The sequence below is a fragment of the Triturus cristatus genome, chromosome 10 (genome assembly GCF_964204655.1).
Source record: "Triturus cristatus chromosome 10, aTriCri1.1, whole genome shotgun sequence".
In the NCBI taxonomy this organism is placed as follows: Eukaryota; Metazoa; Chordata; class Amphibia; order Caudata; family Salamandridae; genus Triturus; species Triturus cristatus.
Window position 1 is genome coordinate 250,064,931 of NC_140593.1, and position 23,766 is coordinate 250,088,696.

Here is a 23,766-nt window from a genome sequence, read left to right on the forward strand (position 1 = left end):
GGGGAAATCACTGGAGGCCCTACCCCTTTTCCTAACCACTCTGCAAATGCCCTGGCACACTACTACTTGGAGGATGAAGTGCTCTTGGAAGCTGAGGGTGCTTGGGGGCCAAGAACCCCTCCTGTTACCTCCAGTAAGTCACACACTGTGAGATTGCTGTGAGCCACGCCCCCTTTCTCCACCACTCTGCAAATGCGACTACTAATTAAAAAACCATAGAAATTCACTTTAAAAAACCAAAGGTTAAAGGGACGTTATAGTTAGGAAATAGAATTGAGAAAAAAACTTTGAAATTCACTGAAAAAGCGAAAGGTTTCAGGGACATTATAGTTAGGCTAAGATTTCACTTAAACTAAACCAGTGAAATTCAGCAGTTATAGTTACCTGAGCTAACTATAACTTACGCTCCCACAATGCACTGCTTATGACCTCACATATACATCACTTGTGACATCATCAGTGACATCATTGATGACATCACTGGTGACATCTCAAATGAATTTTTACTGGTTTCTGAGCCTAACTACAATGTCCCTGAGACCTTAGTTTTTCAGTGAATATACATATATATATATTCAATGAAAAAACCATAGGTTTCACACACGTTATAGTTAGGAATTAGCATTTAAAAAACCTTAGAAATTCAATGAAAAAACCAAAGGTTTCACACACGTTATAGTTAGCTGGACATTTTACTCGTAAAAAACCATTGAAATTCCCCCTTTATAGTTAGTTAAGCTAACTATAACTCGCGCGCCCGCAATGCACTGCTGATGACGTCACATATTACATCACTCATGACATGGTCAGTGACATCACTCATGACATCACTGATGACATCTCAAATGACATCACTGATGACATCACTAATGACATCATCCTTGTGATAGAGTGGCAGACCTCCTCTCACCCTAATATAACCTTTGATACACACATTCATAAATAGAGACTAAACTTTTCAAAACAATGGACATACCAATACCAGTTACAACAACCTCTTCAGTAATTCTAAGATCCACATACACATCCACTCATTCACCAACAGTCCTATACAGTCACTCATACATGTACTCACTCATCATATGTACTCATACACCTATACATCCTGTTACACAATGCCACTCATCCGTAGAGTTACTCACACACATAGTCACTCATGCTAATAAAGAATCAAACATCCATTTACTTGCATATACAGTTATACACACACCACCACACTTACTTCTACAAAAACTTACACATACTTAGTCTTTTAAACAATCACTTATAGAAACACATACTTATTCATACAGGAACTCTTTCAATCTCTCACTCTCACATATACTCACTTATATACACCAATAGTCACATATACTAGTTTAAAACATATGTAGTTACTCATAAAAACACTGTAGAGACAGTCATTCACTCACTAACACACCCATACACACACTCATCCACCCATGCAGTCCTGCACACATACTATCTTCAACACATACAAACAGTAAGTCACTCATTCATGCACCTATGCACTACGTAATACCCCCCATCGAACCATAAAGACATCAGACACTTATACTGATACCCAAAAAACCAACTAATAACCTATTGTATTGTATTGTATGGCATATTTGTATAGCGCATACTGTCACCCGAAGGGTATCCTGGCGCTTTAGACAATTATACCAACACCACACATAGCAATCAGGTGAAATTAAGCAGACCTAGGGAAGAGAAACGTTTTTAATTCTTTCTTAAAAGAGGGAAACTCCCCAGAGCTTCTCAACAATAAAGGGAGAGAATTCCAATGTTTGGCCGCCACGAAACCAAAGGCTCGGCCGCCCATACGAGCCCTCAATACCTTTGGGACTACCACAAGATGTGCTGACAGTGACCTAAGGGAGCGAGTGGGCACATACCACTGGAACAGCTCCTGCAATGGAGCAGGTCCTTGCCCATGAAGTCCCCTAAACACCAAACAAAGCGCCTTAAAGATGACTCGCTGTGAAACTGGTAGCCAGTGAAGATCGGCTAGCGCCGTAGATGAAGAGTCAGATCGACGACGGGACAAGGCTAGCTTGGCTGCCATATTCTGCACGCGTTGTAGCTTGGCCAGCAATTTATTTGGAGCTCCCAGAAGTAGTGCGTTGCAGTAGTCTAACCTACTCAAGATGGTACCGCGAACCACTTCTGGGCGAACGTGGGCCGGCAGCATCGGAAGAATCTTCCACAGCATGCGTAGCAGCATCATGCAGGTGGACACAGTTTTATTTACAAAAAGATCCAGTTGAAGATCAGGCCCAAACACAACGCCCAGGTTCCTTGCAGATACTGCTGCAGAAGAAACTTCCTGGAAGGAGGCAGGCCAAAAATCAGGAGGCAGTGGCCGAGGGATGTGGTCCAGTGAGCAGTGTAGAACCTCTGTTTTAGAGCTGTTAAACTGCAGAGAATTCTGCCTCAACCAGTCCGCAGTTGACGCCATACATTGATGGAAAGTCTCCAGCGACACCGCGTCTTTGCCCTCGATGGAAAAGATGAGCTGCGTATCATCGGCATAGTTAATAACCGAGATGCCAAATGATTTAACCAAGCTCACCAGAGGGCGAAGATAAAGATTAAACAGTATAGGGCTGATGGCAGACCCTTGCGGTACGCCCTGCTCAACTGTTTTAATCTCTGACTGGAATGGTGGCAAGGCCACTACCTGGCGTCTGTCTCCCAAATAAGAAAACAGCCAATCGCGAGCCGAACCCTTCACCCCTGCATCCTCAAGTCTTTTGACCAAGATGTCATGGTTGACCGTGTCAAAAGCGGCCGACATGTCGAGCAGCACTAAAAAGGCCGCTCGCCCAATGTCGGCCCGCGAACGAAGATCGTCCAACACGGTCACCAGGGCCGATTCCGTGCCATGTGCTGGTCTGAAGCCAAATTGAGACGCGTCCAAGCAGCAGTTGGTCTCCAGGAAACTGGACAGATGTTTAGTAACCAGTTTCTCTAAGATCTTAATGGGAAAAGGAAGCAGCGATATAGGTCTATAATTCGCTGGACAGGTGGGATCCAAAGTTTCCTTCTTCAACAAAGGTGAGACCACTGCTAATTTCCAACACTTTGGAACACGTGCCAAAGAAAGAGACTGGCAACAGATAGCATACAGCGGAGGAAAAAGCTCCGTCTGGAATACTTTCCAATATTTGTGAGGCAAAGGATCTAAAGGAGAACCAGAGGATATGCTGTTAGCCAGCAGGCAAAACTCCTCAAAAGACGGAAGGGGAAAGCTATCCAGCTGTACCTGACTACCAACTACCCTTACTGCCTCCCTTTCGGCCGCTAAAGTAGAGCCAAGTACGGGCTGAGTAACAATTGTAGTTGTAGGAGCAAGCTTACTTAGGATCAAGGCGATCTTATCTTCAAACGCCTGCGCTAAGGAGGAGCATAAAGCTTGGGAGGCAGGAATGTCATTAGCCACAGAAGCAGGGCGAGAAAGATCCCCAACAATTTTGAACAAGGCCTGCGTTTTATTCGGTGCATTCAAGAGCGATTCCTCCAAGAAACGTGCTTTGGCGCTTTTAATCTGCACTTTATAGGTCAGCAAGGCCTGCTTAAAAAGGGCTTTATCGGGTTCTAAGTAGTGTTTCCTCCAAGCTCGCTCCGCGCGTTTACAGCAGAGCTTCAAATGCGATAGCTCCGCAGTGAACCATGGCATGGCAATCCTGGATCTATTCCTAATTTTGCGCAGAGGAGCCAGCACATCTAAGGAGTTAACAATTTTCTGACTAAGGCTCTCATAGCTTGCGTCCACAGAAACTCCTAAAGGGGGGGTTTCCCCGGCAAGCAGGGACGGCAGGCTGGGTTGTCTAAGTAACCTTGACCATTGCCTGCCCATCCTGGTCTTAGTGCCAGTACTTCCATTCCCGGTTGGAGCCATGGGACATATCACGGAAAGAAGGACCAAAGCATGGTCCGTCCAACACTGCGGAAGAATATCCCGAACCACAACCTGGCTAGTGTTGGCAAAGACCAGGTCGAGAATGTGACCCTTAATGTGGGTCTGTGAATGCACCAGCTGCTGCAGATGAATATCGCTGCAAGCCTGAGTCAAATCCGAGAGAGCCGACCTTGTAGGACCATCCGAACACAGGTTAAAGTCTCCCAAAAGTAAAATCCTAGCATGGGTATTAGAGAGCTCGTAGAGTAAATCAATTAACTCTGGTACTGCTGATAAAGAGCTGGCAGGGGGCCGGTAGCACAGCAGCCCGGAGTAGAGAGTTCCTCCATGCCCTTTCAAAGAGAAGGCCAAAGTTTCGCAGCCCAAAATGCGCCTTGTGTCAAGCACTGAGACATCAAGCGACTCCCTAAATATAAGGCCGACCCCACCTCCTCTAGCTCCCTCCCGTGGGTTATGTCTGATCTTGAATCCAGGAGGGCAGGCTAGCCCTAGTTCCACTGCACAGTCCGCTCTAGTCCATGTTTCTGTCATGAACAGAACATCTAGCCTATAGGAGTCTATAAGTAAGGCAATTTCCATGTGATGTTTACTCAGAGACCGCACGTTGAGCAGACCACATATCAGAGGCTGTTCCCCCCGCTCTACGGCATGCGGCTGATGACACGTGTTCGTGCCTGGATTTAGTTTTAGCAACATGTCTCTGGAATACGGTAGCCGACCATCGGGCAGTGGAGCAGAGTTCCCGGCCCTCGGCACGACCTGTGCGCGAACGGGCGCAAACGGGCTTACCTCTGGCGCACCTCCGGCGCGCCGCCGTCGCGCTCGCTGCACGCCAACGCTGCGCGCTGGAACACACATCCCTTAAATGCTGTGTCAGTAATCCGCGCGGGAGTCCTACGAGGACACACCTCTATCCCCACCAAAGATGGCCCCCGAGGTGGACCCAATCCAATGAGCCTCACCAAAGATGGCGGCCGGAACGCCGCAATCGCGTCCTGAGTAGCCCCCCAACAGCTGACTAAGTCCCGCAAAGTGCAGGTGAGTTTGTCAAGTTTTATCGTGCGGGTATGGTCTAGCTAATCCCCCAGTAAATTACGCCACCGAGAGCACAAAGCGCCGAAAATAGCTGCGCAAAATACAAAATGCTAAATTAATATTAAAAGCTGGTTAAAAACAAAGGCAGCAGCACCAAACTATGCGTTAGCGCTAGGTATAAAGGTCTACCTGAGGCCACCGCAAGGCGCCTTAAATCTACTGTCCGGTGCGCGGGAGTCCTGCGAGGACACACCTCTATCCCCACCAAAGATGGCCCCCGAGGTGGACCCAATCCAATGAGCCTCACCAAAGATGGCGGCCGGAACGCCGCAATCGCGTCCTGAGTAGCCCCCCAGCAGCTGACTAAGTCCCGCAAAGTGCAGGTGAGTTTGTCAAGTTTTATCGTGCGGGTATGGTCTAGCTAATCCCCCAGTAAATTACGCCACCGAGAGCAAAAAGCGCCGAAAATAGCTGCGCAAAATACAAAATGCTAAATTAATATTAAAAGCTGGTTAAAAACAAACAAATATAAACACTCATGTAGCTGCTCACCAACCCATGCAGCCACTTATACACAAAGTGAAAGACTGATACAGATATATACATATTTAAACATTACTCACTAAGCCATGTATTCACTATGATACACCTAATCAGTCAGTTACACAATCAATTTTTCAAAAACAAATCATCCATTTAGACACTTATATACCCATTTATTCTTCCATTGACCTTGAGATATACATATATAAAACAGATTTAATTTTCAGAAAAACACACATTCACTGGATGATGTCATCAGTGATGTCATCAGTGATGTCATTTGAGATGTCATCAGTGATGTCATGAGTGATGTCACTGACCATGTCATGAGTGATGTAATATGTGACGTCATCAGCAGTGCATTGCGGGCGCGCGAGTTATAGTTAGCTTAACTAACTATAACGGGGGAATTTCAATGGTTTTTTACGAGTAAAATGTCCAGCTAACTATAACGTGTGTGAAACCTTTGGTTTTTTCATTGAATTTCTAAGGTTTTTTAAATGCTAATTCCTAACTATAACGTGTGTGAAACCTATGGTTTTTTCATTGAATTAGCAAGGTTTTTTAAATGCTAATTCCTAACTATAACGTGTGTGAAACCTATGGTTTTTTCAGTGAATATATATATATATATATATTCCCAGCGTGTGACCAAATCCAATGGCCACTGTTATGAGGCGCACGCTGACACAATAAATTATCAAAATATTTTATTGAGTCACTCGAAATCTGGACAGACGCGTTTCGGCTATGCCTTCCTCAATGTCACAAAAAATATATATATACTGAAGCGGTGAGGGAGCTCGGGGAAGCGTTTCTTGGACACCACAAGCAGGACATCCTGGTCAACATCCCCATCGGAATCCTGCATTCCGCTTTACCACTTGGTGCAACATGCCCCCCACCCACCACTTACCTGAAGCGGAGCACTGCATTCTGGGTGTTGGAGTTCTCGTCCATCTTGGGAGCTACTGGCAGGTGGAGCTTCGTTCTACAGGGCGGAGCCTTCATGAGGACCAATAAAAGTGGCAGGAACATTCATCCGACATTGATGGAAGCCACCTGTGAACTTGGGCGCTGAGGAAGGCAGTCATTGCCGAAATGCATTCGCCATGTCATCCGTGTTCAATAAAGGCTTCTTTGAACTTCCCTTCTGGGTCCTGCTCTTTCGCAAGGATGAGATTCGTTCTATTTGTCTGTGTCAGCCAGACACACATTACTGCGACCCCCGCTTCACCAAGGACTGTACCTAAACTGGCGCTGCTTCGGCTAATCTGTTTATTTCACGGTAGTGAATTGGGTCGTGTCCGCCTCGATGACTGGGAGCTCCGGAGCAGTGGCGCGGTGATTTCATTGCACTTTGGGCGGCGTGCATCTGCACAGCTGCCCCTGCTGATGTATATCCTGAGACTTGGGGCTGAAGCGGTGAGGGAGCTCGGGGAAGCGTTTCTTGGACACCACAAGCAGGACATCCTGGTCAACATCCCCATCGGAATCCTGCATTCCGCTTTACCACTTGGTGCAACATGCCCCCCACCCACCACTTACCTGAAGCGGAGCACTGCATTCTGGGTGTTGGAGTTCTCGTCCATCTTGGGAGCTACTGGCAGGGGGAGCTTCGTTCTACAGGGCGGAGCCTTCATGAGGACCAATAAAAGTGGCAGGAACATTCATCCGACATTGATGGAAGCCACCTGTGAACTTGGGCGCTGAGGAAGGCAGTCATTGCCGAAATGCATTCGCCATGTCATCCGTGTTCAATAAAGGCTTCTTTGAACTTCCCTTCTGGGTCCTGCTCTTTCGCAAGGATGAGATTCGTTCTATATATATATATATATGCAACTCCTTGAACTCCTCGAACCTCCGCTACAAACACACGGCAGCAGCGGCGAACAGAGTAAACGGACCCCAATTGCTGGCAGGAAGATTTTATTTCAGTTCCTCTACCTAGTGACGCGTTTCGAGCACAGCCGTGCCCTTGATCACACACAGGTAACAGTTTGTCAAAGCCATTTAAATATACAAGGTGAGTTCACTTCCTGTGTCACGTGATTATAGACACAAGCAACAGACTTACAAAGAAGACAGATTTTGAACAATCCATTAAACATTGGCCACAAATTGCTTAAATGCATTACGAAATTGCTAGATGATGTACGCGATATATCTGTATAAATACAAATAAAATTAAAACAGCATCATCGTAAAACGTATAGCAGTTGGTTCACTGAGTGCAGTTCAAAGTGCAAATAATGCAAATACATATAAAAATATATTTACAACAACGCTGGTAATGGATAAAAGAGTGTAACACATTATAAAAACTGTTAATAAATAGGATAAAAATATCGCTAATAAAACAGAAAAAATAGTGCCACATAATTCAGTAATAAACCAGCGAAGGTAATACATAACAGCCTGAATGCTAGTAATGATATGGATATGGCAAGAGTGTGGTTATTGCCTGTCTTAATACATAATCTGAGGTAAATATAAATATAAAGTGCCACAAATATGTGCAAAAACATGACCTAATTTGTCCTATCCTTCAAAAAGTTTATTATCATCTCTGTTGAAAACGGAAAATCCACAATAAGTGAAACCTTAACAAATCTCTAAAAGATCTTTAGAAAAATCTAGAAAATCTAAAAAACCAGAAAAGTGCAAAAATGTGGAAAACGTGTCGAAGCAGCTAAAGTTCTATAATGGGTATTTAATACCGCCAAAAAAGACCAAATATTGATTGAAAAAGCCAATTGTAGACCCTACCAGATATTACGAGGGAGTGAGGGTCAAGTATGTAAAGAGGTGACCAAAGTCAGTACAAAAATTCGGTACAAAAAATTGTAAACATCCACGAAAATTCATAAAAACTTGTAAAACCTTTTTATAAAAATTCATAAATAGTCTACAAAATTGCAGGTCCACGAAACAAGGGGGGGTTTTTGTCAACACAGTGTTACAGGGGGGACAGCCACATATTTCTAGAGGAAGTTGTGCAGATCTTCGTTTGTGTTCAACCCATGTGGTGCTTTACTATCCAGTTCTAGAATAATGCGAGATTCTAATTGTCTTAGTTTCTTTTCTTTGTTTCCACCCCTTCTCAAGGGGGGAATCGCATTGATAACAAAGTACGAGAGGCAGCTGAGATCGTTGTTGTGTTCTCGTTTGAAGTGTCTGGCTACAGGATAAGAAGAATCATTATTAACTATAGCCCGAATATGTTGAAGAATTCTGACGTGCACCTGTAGCTTGGTACTGCCAACGTAACGTAAGCCACAGGTACACGCCAAAACATACACCGCAAACTCAGTGCGGCAGTTGTAATTCCCGTGAATAATACATTTTTCTTCCGAAAACGGGGTGGTGTAATGTGTAGTATTGACACCAAACTTGCACGCACGACACGTGGAGCATTTGAAAAAACCTTTCCTTGGTTTCAGCCAAGTGCCAGTAGTTCCTGTTTCTGGGCAGCTTTTAACTAACTGGCTCCTCATAGACTTTGCTCTTCTGAACGTGATAGTAGGAATATCAGGGAGACGAGGACCCAATACACCATCTGTAAGAACTATGGGCCAATTCTTATTGATAATGTTTTTTATCCTTCTCTCCTGTCTACTGTATGTGGTGATTAACCTAGGACATGAGTCAGCTTCAGTTTCGTCAGTCACTTTGGCTGTCCCGTGTAGAAGAGTGTCTCTAGATCTGTCTCGTGATTTCGACAAAGCACGGGTCAGGATTTGGTCACTGTACCCTCTTTGTTTTAATCTATGTAACATATCATTGGTGCATTTGTCAAGTTGTTCCACTGTACTGCAGATACGTTTGATCCGCAGTAGTTCACCAAACGGAATACTCTCTATTAAATGTTTAGGATGGCTGCCATAGGCATGTAGAGTGCTGTTGCCCGCTGTGGGCTTCCTGAATAAAGTTGTTTCAAGTTTATTGTCTTCAATCAGCACTCTAACATCTAAAAATTCGACCGTGGTTGTACTGATTTGTGATGTGAAGTGCAAATTCATATGATTCTGGTTGATGGTAGAAATAAAACTGATTGCACTCTCCTCATTTCCTCTCCAAATCACAAAAACATCATCTATATAGCGTAGCCAGTGCACCACATGATGATTGAAAATTTCCCCATGTTGTTTTTTGAGGACCTGTTCCTCCCACCAGCCAACATGTAAACAGGCATAGCTGGGGGAGAAACAGGATCCCATAGCCACGCCTCTTTGTTGTTTAAAAATGTCATTTCCGAATAGAAAAAAGTTGTTATTCAGACACCAATTTATCAAATTGATTAGCATTCTGTTATGAAGAAACAATTCTCCACCCCTTGAGTCAAGGAAATAATTAACAGCATTCAGACCATCCGTGTGATTGATGCTAGTATATAGTGATTCAATATCTAAAGCAATCAATAAGAAGTTCGTCTCCCATGTAATGTTCCTGATCTTATTTAAGAAATCACCAGTGTCTTTAATATAACTGGGAAGTTTTTTAACAAAGTCCTGTAAAAAAAAGTCAATATATTGGAAAACGTGTTCACTGGCACTGTTGATGGCAGAAATAATCGGTCTTCCTGGTACTGGTTGGGTTAGTTTGTGCACCTTTGGAATCAAATAAAGTGTGGGTATCACAGGGAAGTCCATGTCTAAAAATTTATATTCGGATGAAGAAATAAGACCCTCGGCAAAGAGAAAGTCCTCAGGTCAGGGATGTGCCTTTTGAATATCTGGAGTCAATCTGTTCAGTAGTTCCTGAGAAAATTTAAGTTAAATGTACATATATATCTATAGGCGCGCACCGTGCGCGTACGGTAAGCATCCCGTACGCGCACGCTGACGTGCACGAGCGTAATTCTGATTGGTGGTTACATGACAGTAAACATTCCAGTCGGTCGAAATCAGGAAGTGTCGGCCGCCATTTTGTCTCTCGCAGTCTGAGGCAGTGAAAAACAAAGGTGGAGAATGTGAAAAGGGGCAGGGTGGACAGTTCCTGACCCCCTAGCCTTTGTCAGGGGGTCACTGAAGGACCCCCAAGGATGAAAAAAACATATTTTTTTTTTCGAAAAAGCGCGGGGTGCGCGCACTGTGCGCGCACGGCACAGACAACGCATCATGCATGCTCGGTGGGCGAAGCGCACCAAGCGCCCACAGCACGCGCACGGTGCGCGCACGGTGAAGAACCTGGAAAAAAAAATATTAATAAATACATAACTTAGCATTTAAAAAACCGTACAAATTCACTTAAAAAACCATAGGTTTCACACATGTTATAGTTAGCTGGACATTTTCCCCGTAAAAAACCAATGAAATTCCCCCGTTATAGTTAGTGCAGGCAACTATAACTCACGCGACCGCAATCCTCTGCTGATGACGTGAGATATTACATCACTGATTAAATATGTGTCTTTCTGAAAAATAAATATTTGTAATATATGTATAGCTAAAGATTAATGGAAGAAGACATGGGTAAATAGGTGTCTAAATACAGTGATGTAATATCTGACGTCATCAGCAGAGGATTGCGGTCGCGTGAGTTATAGTTGCCTGCACTAACTATAACGGGGGAATTTCATTGGTTTTTTACGAGGGAAATGTCCAGCTAACTATAACATGTGTGAAACCTATGTTTTTTTAAGTGAATATATATATATATATTTTTATATATATATATATATATATCCAAAAGTCCATCAAAGTAATCGACACCAACAATGTGTCTTTGAAGACACATTGTTGGTGTCGAAACGCGTAGCGGTTAAACAAGAATTAAACTTGGTGTAGCAACTTGACCTCCCAGAGTGCGTCTATTACTTTGATGGACTTTTGGATTACTCACTTCCGGCTTAGGGCTTTTGCCGGTTGACTCTCCACCTGACTCGGGACTGGTCCCAGGAAAACCCACTTCATTTTTTGCATACATATATATATATATATATGTATATATATATTCACTGAAAAAACCATAGGTTTCACACATGTTATAGTTAGCGGAAATTTTACTGATAAAAAACCAGTGAAATTGCCCCGTTATAGTTAGTGCTGGCAACTATAACTCACGCGACCGCAATCCTCTGCTGATGCTAATACTGTATTTAGACACTTATTTGCCCATGTCTTCTTCCATACATTTTTAGCTATACATATATTACAAATATTTTTTTTTCATAAAGACACATATGTCATCAGCAGAAGATTGCGGTCGCGTGAGTTATAGTTGCCAGCACTAACTATAACGGGGCAATTTCACTGGTTTTTTATCAGTAAAATTTCCGCTAACTATAACATGTGTGAAACCTATGGTTTTTTCAGTGAATTTGCAAGGTTTTTTAAATGCTAATTCCTAACTATAACGTGTGTGAAACCTATGTTTTTTTCAGTGAATTTGTACGGTTTTTTAAATGCTAAGTTACTTTACGCCATTCGAGGCGTGCACGCCCACTTAACGCAGTTCGTTCCGTGCACGGTTTTTATCAACTTTAATAAGCCCTGTACATTTGGTGGCCTTCGGCCACCAAAAGCACAGGGGGTGGGGTCAATGTGGATAGTGTTTTTTTTATTTCGATTTTATAATTTCATGTTGCCAAAATTTAGTTTTTTTTACCGATTAATAAGCCCTGTACATTTGGTGGCCTACGGCCACCAAAAGCACAGGGGGTGGGGTAAGTGTGGATAGTGTTTTTTTTTTTTTTTTTTTTTTACCGTACGCTTACGGTAAGCGTACGGTAAGCGTACTCGGCGAAATTGCCGAAAAAAAAATAAAACCGTTTTTGCTCTTGGGGGATGTTTGGGGACTCCCTCAACATGACTATGTGGGAGGGAGTTGTCAAAACAGCCCCGTAACATGTTTTTGGCCATCATGTTTGATAAACAACACTCAGTGCGAGAGACAAAATGGCGGACGCCGCTTCCTGGTTTCGGCCGATTCGAATGTTTACTAAGATCTAAGAGCCAATCAGAATCGCGCTCGCGCACGCCACCGTACGCTTACGGTAAGCGTACCGTAAGCGTACCGTAAGCGGGCTCAGATATATATATTGATTTAAAGGCTATTTTCTCAGAATCTACTGAACAGATTTACACCAAACCTACAAAAGGCACTTCCTTGACCTAGGGACTACCTCTCTGCCAAATTTCTAGTAATTCTGTTCAGCCGTTCGGGCTGTAGCTCGTTCTAAAGGTCCTATGGAAAAATGCATGGGAAAAACGCGTTTTGGGACCCCCCTTTTATCTCAGCCCCTGCTTGACGAATCCCCCCGAGACTTTCAGGGTAGGAGCGGAGCGTAGCGCCCCACCTATTTTGAGAAATTCGCGAGGATTCATCGACCGGCGCCAAAGTTATTCAAAATAGAATGCTGAGGTTTTCCTATGGAAAAGGGGTCCTAACTATAACTACCTACTGGCGACCGCCAGTAGGTAATATATATATATATATATCTATATATATATATATATATATATATATATATATATATATATATATATATGTGTTAAAAAAAGAAGCAGAGAACTCTGGGTGGTTCCCAAGTTTAGGTGGAGAGCAACACCACCGACACTCTGTACCTGCTCACCTCAAATGTCTGTTTTTCTAGCAAACGTTTTGAACATAGAATTAGCACAGTGCCATCCATGCTCAGCAAGAAAAGGACTAAGGGGCATATTATCAAGCGCGGCGTTAAAATTATCGCCGCTTTAGCGGCAGAAAACTGCCACTAAAGCGGTGATAATGGGCTGGATAATATGCCGCAGAGAATCCCAATAGAAGCCCATGTTGACACCAGAACATGGGCTTCTATGGGAATTCTCAAGGGCATATTATCAAGCCCATTATCGCCGCTATAGCGGCAGTTTTCTGCGGCTAAAGCGGCGATAATTTTAACACAGTTTCTTGATAATATGCCCCTTGGTCTTTTGCCATTTCTACAGCAAAGTCTTTACGCATAGGACTAGCTCAGTGCCATTCACACTGAGCTGTAAAGTGACAAAAGCCTTTTACCACCCACTCGAGGCACATTATTACAGCTTTGGATTGGTGAAATACCATCCAAGCCAACCTGGAATGACTAAAACCATTCCCTGACACGCCTTTTTTGCAGAATTATTGCAGCACTCTCAGCCTGAAAGGGTATTGTTTTGATTTAGTTTCAATTACCACATTCCACACTCCACAGTACGCAACTACACTCTATGCTAATCCACTATATGCCAATACACTCTTTTTTTTTTTTTTTTTTTTATTCAATCCATAGCACAAATACATATCAATTTTGGTCAACACATAAAGATTCCTTCATTTACATTTGAAGTACCAAGACAAGTAAGAAAAACAAGAAAACATAAATCCATCATAACCTTGATTAAAAGCCAGGATCAGATAATCACCTCATATGTTGTATCATTGAATCCCATATCTGCCTCCCCAGCTTTTACCGTCTAGGTGACTTCGTACAGTAAAGGCTATATTCAAGATTAAAAATATTATAAAATTTAGCCCTCCACATCTCAAACGAGGGAGCCTCTCTCTGAAGCCAACATGAGGCTATATATAGTCGAGCCACAGCAGAGGCAATAAATGTCATATATCTAAATTTGTATGCTGGCTGCTCACTTGAAACATTTCCCCAGATCCCCAGTAACATCATTTATATTGTTATATAAATTGTAGTTCCTATGACCTCTAGCAAAAACAATTCTATATGTTGTTTTAATTGTGAAAGTGCAATACAATAAAAAAAACACATGCACAATATCAGCTCTATCAGTACTACATCTAAAACACTTCCCATCATTATTTCCACCCCACTTCATCATCTTCTCTGGCGTGTGATATAAATCAAATATGGTCTTAAAATGTTGTGTTTTCAAGTTTGCTGATAGCAATATCTTCCCTGCAGTATCAATAGAGCTCTGCAAAGACTCTCCATCTTGCCCTAGTCATACACACTATTTACAGTCTTGAGCAGCCAAGTCGTCTAATTGTGTCTCAGTTAATATAGAATATAGTGCCCCTATCTTTGCCCCCTTTCTAATTGCCTTGACTATCGGAAACACAGTAATACCTTCATGCATATGATGTTTAACTAGAAAATAGTGAATTGGCAAATACTTAAAAAATTCATGTTGTTGAAGTTCATAACTATCAACTAATTCTGCAAATGAAGATAATACTCCCCGCTTGAATAAATCACCCAACTGTCCAATCCCCTTAAGCCTCCACCCCAGCATCTTATAGTCCCAGAAAATAGCTGGAAACTTAACAGTTGAAATCATGCTTTGGATTGCCCTAATATATATATATATATATTCATATCTATCCTGTTTGTAGGTGTTATATTGAAGGGCAATTTCCTTGCACCAGATCGCATTTATTTTTGCCTTAAAGCATGCTATCTTGGTGTGTATATCCTTACCATTGAGTCCCTGTCTAAGCACCTGTATCAGCTCCTGTTCCGCAATCCTTAACTACCCCAAATGTCACAGCATCAGCATTTGTCCTTGTTGCTGTTTGGCTAATCCAAAACTAAGTACTTCTCCGCGTATTCCCGCTTTAAGAGTGTCCCATACTATAGGACTAGAGGCAGATCCCCTATTTACCTCCAGAAAATACCCAGTCCAGCTAAACATATGGTCAATAAACGCTTTGTCATCCTTTAGTTTCCTATTAAATGTAAACACCCTTCCAGCCTTCCTCTGTCTTAAGCTATATAGATCTGACAATAATGGACCATGATTCGCCGTAATCCGGGGCCAAACCTGCATTTTTGCTCCAACTATATATGCCCTACACATAAATACATAATCGTGTCTCACCAATTTCTGATGCGGATGCGAAAAAAATATATATCCTGGATCTAAATTGGTTCGGGTCCTCCATACATCTACCATCCCATGATCCCTCAGCAGTTGAATTAAAGCTCTAAAGACCTTGGGTTTTCGACCCATATATTTATAGTTTACATCTAAAACTTGCCCCTCCAAATGGATATGAAATTCTCACATAAAATTAAAGGGGTCTCCCATAACGCCAATTCTACATTTAAAGCCTCCAATAAAACGGCGTCATCAAAATTTTAACCATAAACTGAGCAAATAGTACATTTGGTCCCTCTAATAATACATTCTGCAATCGCCCATCTTCCATAATTATCTGTCATTATCCTTCCAGTCCCGCAGATCCCACCTCATATCAAAATAGCAACTCCCCTGCTAGTGATAGTCTGCCGAGTCGCAGCAAGAAGTGTATATCCAAGCTCTTCCATCACTTTGCGTTTTGCCCAGGGTATATGCATCTCCTGGATACACAAAATGTCTGGTTTCATTATACGTAGATCTGTGGATACCCTATGCCTCTTATTGCTGTTACTAAGGCCACATACATTAAACGAGCATATGCGTATCCCACTAGCCATCATTTCCCACATGTTTATCCGAGATTGCATGACTCCTTGCTTATCTTTGGCTATACTTTTTTAACCATAATATATAGACCAGAATTTTTTTTCAATGGACTGGTTTTTGTGCTTTGTGCCCCACCCCTAAACCTTCACACCAAACCCATGTGCCCCCCACTAACCCTTGTCCCCCCACCCTCGGACCTACCCCCCAAGCGCCCTCTCTCCTTTTTGTAGGCAATAAGGCCCAAATGCCCTAATGATGGAGAGTGAATTGGCAACCCTGTGTTCCCCCGTCCTCCAAACCTCTTCCTGGCTTACTATAGTCATATATTTACTGTGTTACATAGGTGCCTAACTTATTTCCATGACCTGTAATACAAAGTTCTAATGTTCCTTCCTTTAGGCCCATATATTCATTACAAAGCCAGGTCATAACAAAACCATACACAAAATCAACAATATGTAACCAGGGAGACACTTAAATATCAAGTATTCTTTTGCTTGCACCTCAGAGGTAAAGAAATGTGTTTAACCATTTAGAATTACTTTGAGAGTGGCAGGAATTAACAAAAAAACTTGAGCCCCCTTTCCCTGAAGGGGAGTGATCAACTGGTGCAGCTGCCACCTTTTCTCCACCGTTTGGTGACAATAGTCAGGTCTTACAAAAAATTGTGCTCCCTTCCCAGTCCTCTTTCTATCAGGCCGTGCAAGTTCATATATAGCCTGACACGACAGAAAATTATTCAAGCAGATCAAATTTGCTTGTGGTCTTACATCCGATTGTCCAGCTTTCACAGCCCTCTGCTTGAATGGGAACCTATGTGCTCTTTGCACTTCATTTGCCCATGTTCCACCCTGTCAGCTCAGGAAGGCCTCTGTAAATATGTCCACCACAAACTTGCGGACGTCCTGACCCTCAATCCCCTCTGGTACCCCTAAAATCCTCAGGTTATTCCTCCGAAGTCGATTCTCCAAGTCCACAAGCTTAGCTTGTATGTCATCCCTATGTAAACTTAAATCTTCCGCAGCTGCCTTCTGTGCCGCCATTTCATCTTCTGGTGTGGAGATTCTTGCCTCAGCCTCATTTAGCCTCTCAGTGAATTCACTGCACGTTTTGGCAATCCGCCTAACTGTGTTCTGAAATTTGCGGCACGCCGTGTGTGTTTTAGCATTCGCTGTACAAGTCTCAGCCCTATGATCTGATATGCATTGATATATTGACTCCAGAGAGATCTGATAAACCGGCTTCACTACTGGGGCCCCCTCGGTTTGTTCATCAGCTTTAACAGTTTCAGGGGTTGGTTCAGTTGGGGTGGAAAGATCCCGCATCGAGTTCTTAGCTGCCTCTACTCGCTCCTCCCTGTCCTTATTAAGCCCCTGTTTATGTACCATAGTTACTTCCAAATGTTCATCTTCAATGCTTGTAGTATTTAAGTTGCTACCGGAGCTCATGACTGATCCCTCCAGGGAAACAGATTTTAATCCTAATTCTCCATCATCATCATCGTCTGATAAGTCTGAATGATCTGATTGGTCTGACATGGAGAAAGATTTCTCCCCTGAATCACTCTCTCTATTAAAAGTTTCAGGGTTCAGTCCAGTCGCAGTATCGATCAATCCCATCTCATCTTGCAACTCCTTTGTCATCACACCTGACTCAGCCACTGCCGCTGCTTCTCCTGAATCTAAATCCGTATCTGTAACTCTTTGTTTGGTCTGTTCTTTCCAATGTTCCTTCCACTGCGCCACATCCGTATTCTAATCTGCTGCTGTATCTTCTAAGTCATCTGTTATTTCCTTAGACAAATACCGAGCTGGCAGTATTGGCTTCTTTTTCTTATTTGATGGTAAGAATATCTGGGGTATTTTTGTATCCCCAGTCTCTTACACCAAACTCTCCATACAAGCTTCTGCTCCCTCCAGCCCTCCTCTTGCATTATTACCAGTAAATGCCGCCCTGCTTACTGCATCATTAACCCTTTTGGTTTTCCCTCTGTACCCAGTTTTGGGAAGCATATCAAAACCTTGTAGCCCTCAAAAAGCTATTACCAATGCTAAGCCTCAGCCTCCACTGGTTATATCACCACTTTTCCACAAAATTGCAGTCAGACCGGAGATATACCCCCCACTGCAGTGTAGTTAAATATAATCACCCTGCCGTTTTACTCATGGAGTCCCTCCACGCATCCAGAGTCTGCAGTTTTCAAGCGCGTGTAGCAATCTCTGCTCCCTTGCTACCGCTACTGTTACCTTCGAACACCACTCTGCCATTATGTCGAACCCGGTCACTTCAGCAGTCTCAGCTCCTTTCCTGGGAGCCTGGAGCCCTGAAGTACTCATGCTCCTACGTCGCTGCCGACTCTGATGCCGGTCCCTCCAACCCCACAGGTAATCACGCTATCTGCCCTCCTAGGGCGTTTTTCTGCCGGGCTGGCTTTTCTGACTCCCTGCAGCTCTGCCCTTTCATCTCTGCTCTTCGAGAGCTCAACACCGCCGCCTCCGCCACCACCGCCGCCTCCGCCACCACTGCCGCTCCTCAAGCCCCACAGGTGTGCACCACAGGTGATCACGCCTTATTGCCAAACACTCCCAACGCGTTTACTGCAAGACTGTTTTTTCACGTTTTTCGTATCTTCCGTCAATTTTTTTTAATTTTCCTAATCGCTTTTTATTTATTCTTTCCTCCGTTTTATCTCCATCGTTTTTTTTCGTCCCCTTGGCTGCCGATTACCTGGGATGGGGGAAAACACTCAGGAGCCCCTCACTCGCACGTCCAACCCGTGGACACCATCTTGCCCCTTTATACGCCACTACACTCTATGCTATTACAGTCTACGCCACTCAATTTTATGACACTCCAGTGTACGACAATTCACTGCCCGCCCTTCCTCTCTAAGTTTCCCCAATGTATACTATTCCACTGTACGCAACTTCTAACAAGCGTAATGCTATCAAAGCAGTATTTGAAAACCCACTAGATCTTACTTTATTGCTCTTACAGCGTTGTCTAGATATCTACATTGCCTGACTGCAAAAAGTAATCATCTCAAAGTGGTCAAAGGAGATTTATTTTTCTCTTTGCCCTTTACAACGATTTATTGCATTAGACCTTGTTTGTCTGCACTGTACTGTGCACAGACTATTTAAAAGGTTTTTGGGAACTTAAAACAGTGAATTATTTTTTGGGTAGAAAGTTTTCTTTTTTATCTCTAGAACACATAGGTAACTAAACAATTTCAAGAACACTCAGATAAAAACAGGTTGTTAGTCTACATGTCCATTTATTTTAGAAGTTCTTGTGAAGTCAGGTCAGTCGCGGGGCACAACATTGTCCCATTCCTTAGTTTTATTCTTCTAGGTAGCACATTTACCATAGTCTAAATCAGCATAAGAGGTTGATTGGTTAGAGCCATGGGGCAACCAATGTGAACAGAAGGAGGGCATGATTGAGAGCAAAAAATTAGAGGATCACCAGAGGAGCAGAGAGTAGGGCAAAAACAGGGTGTCAGGGAAGACAGAATAAAAGGAAATATGATAGAAAGAAGTTCAGAGAAAGAGCCTGAAAGTGAAAGAATGAAGAAATAAAGATGAGGCGCCATGGAGCACGGTTGAGAAATAGAGCTATGGAGACAAAAAGATAACGAGGATAAGAAAGAGATATGAGAAGATTAAAACCAGAGTCATAAAATGAAAAAATATAGCGGAGTATATCAGGATAAGAAGCTGTTCAAAAGCAGTATGGATCGAAGAATGTATGTGTTGCATAGGATATAGAACGAGAATGAAACGTGTAGTAAGGAAAACGGAGGATAGGCATTATCAGGGAATTTTACTTGAAATCGGGCTAACAAACTGCTTACTTCAATGGTCTTTCTGACTGTTCACTCACTCCTCCGTGCCCCAAACACCCTTTCATAAAGTCCTGGCCAGATCGGGTTTACATGATTTTTGGGAACTGTGCATGGGGAAACCCAGGTTCATGTTTGCTGCGGCTCCTCCACTCTATTTCACCACATGTTTTCATTTAACGTGGAGTGAGTTATAAAATATTTAAAATGAGAATATGAGAGGAGAAATAAAAGGACTTTTAACTTTCGGTCCACCTGCACATAGAGATACCAAAGGATGTGATTTGAGCTTGCAAGGGGTCTACCAAAAACGCTAAGAGAGTTGATTATATATAATGTAAACCACACATGCACCTGCTCTCGCAGTGACTCACTAGATTAATCCTCCCACCAATAGGAAAGCCCCTTGGAATGCGATGTCGTGGCAAAGTAATCACAAATGCCCATCAATCCCGCCCGTCCCTGCGAGAATTAGAATCCGCTATCAGATAAATTAGTTTTGTAGCTTATTGTAGAGTTGAAGTGTTGTCATTTTCTAGGGCATTTTTGTTTCTGTTTGTCAGCTCAAAACAAACTCTTGATGCTGTTCCAATTCCTTCTCGCAGCTGGAGCCCCTCCCGGAAAGCCGCCTGCATGAAACGCCGAACAGGAATGGACTGGCCTCTCTGGAGAAGGTCGCTGCTATTCAAAGTATGTCTTTCAGGGGTGTGGTAAAAATAGCAATAAACGTAAACTTCTATCTGGGCATGAAACAAGTGATGCAGGTTTATGAAAGAACTATTTACAGATGATATCCGAGGAATCGCGTAAACAAAGAAGATATGGTAAGAGAGAGGCACTTCCAACGCACACAGCTATTCTCCGTAATATCCCGTATATTTAGTCTTATGATAGATGTGCCACAAAAGTCGAATTCACACTGTAATTGTCTATCACTTGCATTCAGTTTAGAAATACACAGGCTCGGTTTCGACTAGCAAATAAATACGTCTACGCGTCACTCTGCGGTTACTTCTGCTTGGCCTTCTATTACAGATTATACAGTAAATGTGCTCGGTGTTATTGAAGTAGGCGAAGTTGAGAAATATACGTCTGAATCCGCCAGCGATCAGCAGTATGTGGGTTTGGCTGGATGTCCTGTGGCGCTCAGCTTAAATCAGATGGTAGGGCTTTCCCTGAGAACGTTTGGAGTAATGACTTTCTTCTCTTAACCCATTTGCTGCTTGTGTATGCCGCATGGATGAAGGCCCTGAGAGGAAATTGAATTAATGCATGTAGGGTAATAATGGTCGGACGAAGATACCTGCACTATACCCTGTTTTGTGTCTTTTTTTCGCTGCTCTTCCTGCTAAGTTTATTTTACCTTTGTTAAATGTTAGTTTTTAACTGGCAAGGCCAGCCCTGACCTTTTACAAATGTTATCTTCTTAGCAGAGCTGTTATTTCATTGCCTGCTTTTTTTCTGGCCCTGTGAGAAAAAGGTATTTAATGGATGTTTAATTGCTTTATTTATATGTACTTTATTGTCTATGAATAAAGTTAGTTGATGATGACGAGTGGATCTGTATCAGGAATTTTAAAACAGGTAATGAATCCGAAGGAATTAATCAAACTAGCCAAGGCCTGAGGAATGGGAGCAAATGTACTACGCAGTAACCGGAGTAACCACTCTGATTTGGCATTTCCAAGCGGTAAAATGCATTTTTCAAAACTTTAATCCTATTGTAGCAGGCAATAATGTTTTTCCGATTCCTAAAATGAGATTCCGAACTGATACCGATTCAGTATTCGTTTGAGGCATCACATACAAATACTTAAATGGTAACAGAGGTATCAATGTTTTGCAACATCTCAAAGGAGGTGGTAATGCATTCGCAAAATGGAAGGGCTTCCCATGGGACCGCTTCCTGTTTGTGAATGTAAAAATGATGGGCCTAATTAGGATGGTGGTCTGACCGCCACCGACAAGCCGTTGGTGGCAGTCCGACTGCTATCCAGTACAGTGGACCGACCGCCACATTAGGATGCAGTCGGACTGACCGCTGTGGTCGTAGGGACCACCCGACGCATCCGATAGGCTCAATGTGCCCATCAGTCAAATCGCAATCCCAACAATAGGGGTGGTGCCTGCACAAGCCCCACCATATGGATTACGATGTCCGTTTCCAACAGCCTTTCCTTGGTGGTCCGACCGCCATAGAAAGGCTGTCGGAAAGGAACTTTGAGGGCCTCTAGCAGGACCCCCATGGGCCTCCGCTATGAGGCCAGGTGCTCCCCAAACATCCATGCCCCAGGTGCCTGGCAGACAGGGCATGGATGTTTCAAAACATCCCCATTTCCACTGCGGCTTGTGCTGTGGCCCTTTTCCGGGCCTCAGCACAAGCCACAATGGAAAAAGGGGATGTTTCCCACTGCCTACACGGTGGTCGCATCTTAATTTTGTCAGGTGGAACCACCGACTACATGTTGGTCGGTTTCCAAACCTCTGCAATGGTGGTCGCCATCGTAATTAGGCCCAGAGTTAGTTGGAGAGTTGTCAGTGGTTCAAGAGATCACTGAAAACTCTTAAACAAACTTTAAAAAAAAACTGTAACCTTTTTTCCCTTAAGAGAAGCGGACTGCATTTAAAAAAAAGAATGCTTTATTTCAAAACAATCACAGACATGATTTTTTGCTGACTCCAGCAGACCATCATACTTGTGATGGCCTCCAATTGTAGTGAGTAGCAGTTTGGAACCTACCTCATTAATATTTATGATGTAGTGTGGATTGCGACCCACTGCGATTCGAAATTGTAAGAGCTGACCTATTGATACATAGATTGTGTCTTAAAATTCCTTCATGGTCACAAAAATACTGGTCGCAAATTGGGAGCAGTATTTTGTGACCAGTCAATAGTACATCTGACTCTTTGTGACTCGATATCCATACATGGCTTAAAGACACTATCCTGGAATGGACTGGCTAATCAGCTGAAGGGAAAATAAATTCTGAACTTAACAAGAAATGCTATCTAAAGAATCAGAAATCTATGACCTTCCACAATTGCCCACCTTACAGGGAAATAGTTCTGAAGTGTTTGTGCATTTTATTCCACACGTCAAAGAAACTTAGCACTCCGAAAGATGGGCATGGCGCTTGGGATCACTGAACTTGTATTAGTCATGCTCCATGAGGTGTCAGGAAAGTATCACATTTAGAAAGTATTGAAAGTATCAAAAAGGAGAGAATAAAACAGATGGGACTTTTTGTATGATGTCCATCATCCATTATTACAGTAATGAGAAGATCCCATCTTCCATTGAGGAAAGACAGCTGTAGGAACCAATGAGCTCAGTGTGGCCTCATTTTCAAGACAAAAGAAGATATAACGAGTCTATTTTTTTTTTTTTAAACAGGAACAGAGAATGGAAAGGCATTAAATAGATATAGCAGTTTTAGGGGAATCACCACACTTACTAAACTACTGCAACCTACCAGAAACAAAGGAGGGTTCTCACATCTCCTATAATGCAAGTGTTAAGCAAAGAGTGGATCAATATCAGTTGGTGAAAATATTATATTTGTACCATAAAATATGACTTAAACCAGTCTCATTATCTTCAATAGTGGAATGAACAGTTGTTTGTAGAATTCAGCACACCAGCAAAAGCTCAAATCTTTTAAAGCCCTTTTACGAAGTCGATCAGACGAGCGTCCGACCGACACTGAAATGGGAATTGAACCGCACGACTAGTAGTCGGTAGTTCCACCCACAGTCTTCGGATACGATCACCCTACGGGCAGTCAGAAACATCAATTTTCCTAATGCAGCTTGTATGGCAACCGGAAAAAGGGCCACAACACAAGCTACAATAGAAAAAAAGTATGTTTTAAAACATCACTGCACCGAGTGGCAGGCACCATGTGGTGCCTGCCACATCATGCAGGGATGTTTAGGGTGCACCCTAGGTGTCCCCCAGGCCCCAAAGCGAAGGGCCAGGGGGAAGGGGGCCCTGCTAGGGCCTCCAAAGTCAC

General features: G+C 43.1%; 1 protein-coding gene across 1 annotated transcript in view; it reads left to right on the forward strand.

The window, feature by feature from the left end:
* LOC146789275 (histone deacetylase 9-like) overlaps positions 1-23,766 on the forward strand; it is a 1,526,442-nt gene that overhangs the window by 1,309,123 nt on the left and 193,553 nt on the right. The window contains exon 12 of the mRNA XM_085630931.1: positions 20,356-20,440. Coding sequence (XP_085487057.1) covers positions 20,356-20,440 — 85 coding nt within the window. The remainder of the gene's footprint in view (positions 1-20,355; positions 20,441-23,766) is intronic.